A 5518-nucleotide genomic window follows, 5' to 3' on the forward strand; every position below is an offset into this window, starting at 1 on the left:
TTTGGTTTGTGACCAAGGTTGCCAAAGGTTGCCACACCTAAGGTTAGACAAGTTTGATCAATTTAGATGAGTGTTTGGTTCAAGACACACCTTAGACAAGCCACACTAGGGCCCCACATGGCATACACACATGGCTCTCATTTTGTTGAACTAACCTTACGCAAGCTTGGCAAAAATGGGTGACAAAGTGTGGCAATGCAAGGCCTAAAACCAAACAGCCAATGTATATCAGTTGGGGCAGAAGCAGAACATTACACAGTTCTAGGAGAAAACAGGGTTTAGTGTCAAATTCCTGACCATCTTTGCATGTTCTTGAAAGCACAAGACATGTCATTCTAACAATACAAATTAACTTGATTACTTTCACTTCGAAACAAGTCCAGTCGGTGGTGAATTAACTACTTTCCTCATCAGCACGAGGAATGAAGCTTCATTTCCATATCATTACAATACATATTTTTACCATTATCTCATGCTACATCAACTATTTTATCACAGGCCTGGTTAACAGAATGGACTGCTAAAGACACCTATACCATGTCCTAATCTTTTAAACTAATCTCATTAAAAGTTCAATCTAAATGAAATTGTTAACTGACCCTAGTCTTAAAAATTATCTCACCAAAAACACCTACTCAAATCTCTTTAGAAGTCCTATCTAAATGTTCAAGGTAACCCATTAGTCAGCGAGGGACAAAAGGTTGCAAAATACAGTTGGATTGTCCCTTTGTTACAAGTTACATTTTTCACATGGTCCACACTGCAAGAACAACATAATTAGCAGCAGGCAAGACATTCATCTGAAGCACCTTCAAATAAACTGTCATTCATGATATCTGCATCACCCACATAAAAGTAAGAGTTAAGAGTCGTGGATTATCACAGATGCAAACAAAAGCCTATTGTTTGCCAATGTTTCTCCCCATTGGTGTTCATCTGGCAGTGTTTTCCATGTCTTATTTGAAATGGACAATAATTGTGAAGAGTATACAAGGTGCAGACGTTAAAGAGTTGCAAATGGCATACGACGATTTCGAAAGAAACATCACTAAGAGTAAACTGCCAGTGATCTTTTTTAATAGTTCATTGTGTTCCAATTAATCACCAAACCGTATACGATTAGTGACAGCATTATGAATTTATGATGCAAGTCAGGCCTAACCAGATCATGCCATATAGTATAGAAAGTCAGCAGGCCCATCATAACTGATATATTAATACCACTAGAGATGCCAATCATAAAGATACCACTAGAGATACCACTAGAAATTGGCCCAGGTCTAAAACTGACAGTGGACATAAAGTAATGTCAGGGCAACCGTCCCTAACATCACATACTGTACAGATGCAGATAAAATCAAATGAGACTAATATTTACAAAGTCAGGCAAAAGGCAAATCTTATTCTCTTGAATGAGTAATAAATAATTCACCAAAGGTTAAAATATTCATCATTTAGGCTCCAAATAATAAAATAAAATCTAGGTTGACTTAAAAACACAAGCTCACTATGCAGCTTAAATCTGAAACATTTGAATTCATGTTTCACCGAAAGACAAAGAATTAAGTAAAGCAATACAAAATAATCAATTTATGCATCTACCCAACAGCAAATAAAAGTTCAAGAAGCACGTACCAATTGATCTGCAGCGGGTCTGGTGACAGAAATCTTTTGAGCCTCCTAACAGAATATGACATTGATTGACAACAGAAGTAAGAAGAAACCTGTAGCTAACTAAGTCCATTACCCATCTCATCGGTTTTGGAACTCTTATGCTGCCATAGGTAAGTCATGTTAACAAACCAACAAAATGTGCTGCAAGGAAATTTGTTGTACCAGGAAGCAAATAATAATTGTATATCACCTTGCTTTTTTTGTGCTTATGCACGTCTGCCGAATCCTCCGTCACCTCATGCTTCCTCTTCTGAACAATTTGCGGACATATAAAGTATAGCTAAGTGATGAGTAAGACTTGGAGATACTGAAGTTTTAAACATAGAGAAAATGCAGCGACCTTCTCATGATGCTTATCCTTTTTCCTATCCTTGTCCTTGTCTTTGTCTTTAGACCGATCCTTATGTCGATGTTTGTGCTTCTTATGCTCCCTGTCCTTATCTTTGTCTTTGTGCTTTTTATGTTTTTTCTCTTTGTCCTTGGACTCACTTTTCGGTTTGCCCGAAATGGTAGGTATACCTTTTTCAGCCTGTTGATTGGTTTAATTGTCAAGTGTATGATAGGAAAATGCAATATAACACCATAAAGCAAGTAGGATGGCAAAAATGATCTTACAGAGGGTAAATCTACTGGAGCAGTTTCTCGAAGCTGAAATGCTTGCCCCAGTGTTTCCATATCAAAGGGCTTAATAGAAGCAGGCTTATCCCTTAAGTATGCATTCTGAACGAGTTGATCTAGCTCCATTCCTTCTCCTTTCCGAATTTCAGTGTCCCCCACTACATTGTGAAGGTAATGTGTATCTGAGATTGCAAGTGGCAAAGGCCTCTTGCAAAAGAAATCATGGTGCAGCTCCAATTTGTACTGACTTATTAAATCAACAGCACCAGTGAGCTCCCTAGGTCCTGAAATAGAAAGAGTCATATTATGGACTACCAGCATTGCATATAACCAAGGCAATTTGGAGAAGGATGCGCATCAAGAACCATGCCAGGAAAACGCACCCATGCATACAAGTACAATGGGCACTTATTTCTCTGGTAGGGTCCAATAAAGTAGCTTATTAGGGCACAAAAGACAATGTGGTCGTTCCATTGTTTTCGAGTCGCGCAACTAGTCGATGAGTCGCAAAAAAATGTCGACTAGCGACTCGAGTTGCAACTAGTCGCAACTGCAGGCTCAACTTTTTCCGAGTCGCTACCCCAGAACGACTCATCGACTCAAAAACCCCATTGTTCAACATATAGACAAAAAAAATGTCAACATGACGAAATTTTGGCGGTTCCAGAGATGCTGCGAGCTTAAGGTATCAAATGTAGGACAAAGATTGACTGTCCAAGTTTGAAAGTCGAATCTATATTTCTTGTGCAATATTTTGCTGATGGCTACAAGATAACAATCATAACTACAGTAATAGAGAAGTACTTTTGTATACAAGTCGAATGGCATCAATTGTGTAACATAACCCAGTAACCCACGTAATATTTGATTATTTATTATTGGTTAAAACTTGAATCAGGGCGGTCAAAAGACAGAGAAAGAAACAAAGGGAATATCAGATAACAAACACAAATAGGCATGGCAACATCACAGTAATTAACAAAGGAGATCAAGTAAAGTAGATGCTTAGTGAAGCAGAGGATGCTCCCAACCGGTCGGTTTCATCTTCAATGGTGAGAAATCCTTTAAACTTCCAATAAATGTGTGGTATAAACATCCATAGTTAATTACAGAGGCAAAGTTCCCTAGCGGAGATGAATATGCTTGCCAATGCTACTTTTGTGCATTTTGACAAAAGCAGTACCTTTGCCAAACTTCTTGTCGTCAGAATCCATCAGACTGAAGCTCGATCTATGCACAAGTCATCTTAACCTGAAATTCCATTCGACAATATTTTACAACTAATGTTCGAAAGTGGAGGCAATCATTCTCAGTATGAACTACTCCCTCCGTCCAAAAATACTCGTCGGAAGAATTAATGTATCTAGATGTATTTTAGTTCTAGATACATTCATTTTTAGGCATTTCTCCGACAAGTATTTCCGGACGGAGGGAGTAACAAACAGCACAATTGAACTGATACCAGCTCCCAGAAGCAGACTGTTTATTGGCGACAAAATAGATCAGTCTCTTGGGAAGTGCGATTATTTTATTTCCACTAGATAGTTTGCTTTTGAGAAAGGGAATCATTTTGTCGCCAATTAGCTTGTCCTATGTCCGACAAAGTGCCGCCATTGCGGTTATTTGCTCGAACCTCCTCTACACACGCATTCATAAAAATTGTATGAGCAGCACTGTCCCAATTTGTTTTGGGTTCTTTGACTTTCTCCATCTACCATTACCATTCACCATTCTCACATTAGCATTGAAAAGCAGAACTAAATAATGTAACAAAATCCTCATATCATAGCAAAGATTCACAGTACCAATATCTAGGAACAGGACCAATATATAGCACTGACAATGTCAACAAGAAAAATATGGCATCATTCATCCATCTTACAAATTAAACAACCAATCCATCCATCCAATTGACACATCGATTGATCCATCTATGCAACAAAGTTTTTCCATCTATCCTTATAGCTAAAAAAAGAAGAAGAGAGAGGATGGCTCACCGTGGAGGAGTGGAGCACTGGATGATCTGCAGCTTCGGGACGGAGGCGCCGTGGGCAGCCGGTGCAGAGGGGCGCGGCGGCGGCTTCCCGTTGTCCCGGCTGCGGCAGAGGGCAGAGGGCAGACGGGCCGTGGAGGAAGCTGGGCTGCGGCGGGAGTGGGTCCCGGCGGCGGCGAGGAACGGGCCGGCGGCGGCGGCGGCGGCGGCGCTGGAACCCTAGCGCTGGCCCTGCTCGAGTTCGAGCCGAGCGAACAGATTGGGCATCGAGGCAGGGGCGCTCGTTTTCTCTGTACACACAAGTCGTGCGGGCTCGGTGGCATTCTTGTGGTAATAACCTGTTGCGATAGGGGCACTCTGTTAACTCTTTTCTTTTGAGCAAAAAAAAAAACTCTTTTCTTTTGAGGGACTAGCCAAAATACTCGAATTCTGGGAAAATCCAACTTTTTTTGAGATTTTGGATTGCATTAGGATTCTGCAGAATCCTCTCAAGATTTTGGAGAGGCAATCGGGTTCTTTTGGCTACAGATTTTTCAGACCGAGATTTTTCATAATCTGCTCAAAAGAACTGGCCCCTACATGCGTGGTCACCAAATCCATAGTCAAATATCAGAACACCGCATATATGAATTCTTAAAACCATGCAAACAAAACATATATGTAGTACGTAGATTAACTAATCCTCGACTACGATACTCGTTGTCGTCGGAGATGTCCACTATTTCCATTCCGGACTCTGGGTACATGGGGCAGACGCAACTCCAGCTCTTCTTCTGCCTCCGCCTGGGCATCCGCCTCCATTTCCGCTTCTACCTCGTCGAAGAGCGCGTCGGTATCCTCCTGTTCTTGCCGGTGGAAGCGCCAATTGGGGCATCTTCAAGGCGGACCCGCAAACCGCCCGCATCTGTCCGGACCACGGAAGCCACCCAACGCAGGTCTGTATCGGTCCGCGGCGCGGTCCGGACGTACTTTCTTCCACAAACTTGAAAAAACGTGAGGGAGCTTTACGGGAGTCCGGACATCCACATAACGAACCAAAAGCCGCCACGAACCAGCCCTAACACCCCCACGGATGCGCCCATTGGCGGAAGGCGTTGAAACCTTTTGGCGGAAGCCACTTTGTTTCTTTTTTTGTTCAAATGCTTTGTGAAAGAAAGCTACTAATTCATCATTCATGCATTAGTATTTGGTGAAAGACTACTCTCCGCCAACACTTGAACACATTAGTATTTG

General features: G+C 41.6%; 1 protein-coding gene across 3 annotated transcripts; it reads right to left on the reverse strand.

Moving 5' to 3' along the window:
• Positions 1–336: 336 nt before the first annotated feature.
• On the reverse strand, positions 337–4492 carry LOC119340434 (probable mediator of RNA polymerase II transcription subunit 19b). 3 transcript variants are annotated; one of them, XR_005164542.1, is made up of 7 exons: positions 4290–4489; positions 3476–3543; positions 2290–2576; positions 2015–2203; positions 1865–1924; positions 1636–1775; positions 391–836 (listed from the first exon to the last, which is right to left on the reverse strand). XR_005164542.1 is itself a non-coding variant. In XM_037612343.1 (6 exons), the coding sequence occupies exons 2-6, from the start codon at positions 3504–3506 to the stop codon at positions 1731–1733; spliced, it is 612 nt and encodes a 203-aa protein (XP_037468240.1). In that variant the 5' UTR covers positions 3507–3543; positions 4290–4490; the 3' UTR covers positions 337–1730. The 3 variants fall into 3 exon arrangements, 2 of the variants coding, with proteins under 2 accessions (XP_037468240.1, XP_037468239.1); XM_037612343.1 differs by having other exon boundaries at positions 337–1775; positions 4290–4490; XM_037612342.1 differs by having other exon boundaries at positions 337–1924; positions 4290–4492.
• Between the last annotated feature and the right edge of the window lie 1026 nt (positions 4493–5518).

Source organism: Triticum dicoccoides, chromosome 7B, assembly GCF_002162155.2.
Source record: "Triticum dicoccoides isolate Atlit2015 ecotype Zavitan chromosome 7B, WEW_v2.0, whole genome shotgun sequence".
NCBI classification, from domain to species: domain Eukaryota; kingdom Viridiplantae; phylum Streptophyta; class Magnoliopsida; order Poales; family Poaceae; genus Triticum; species Triticum dicoccoides.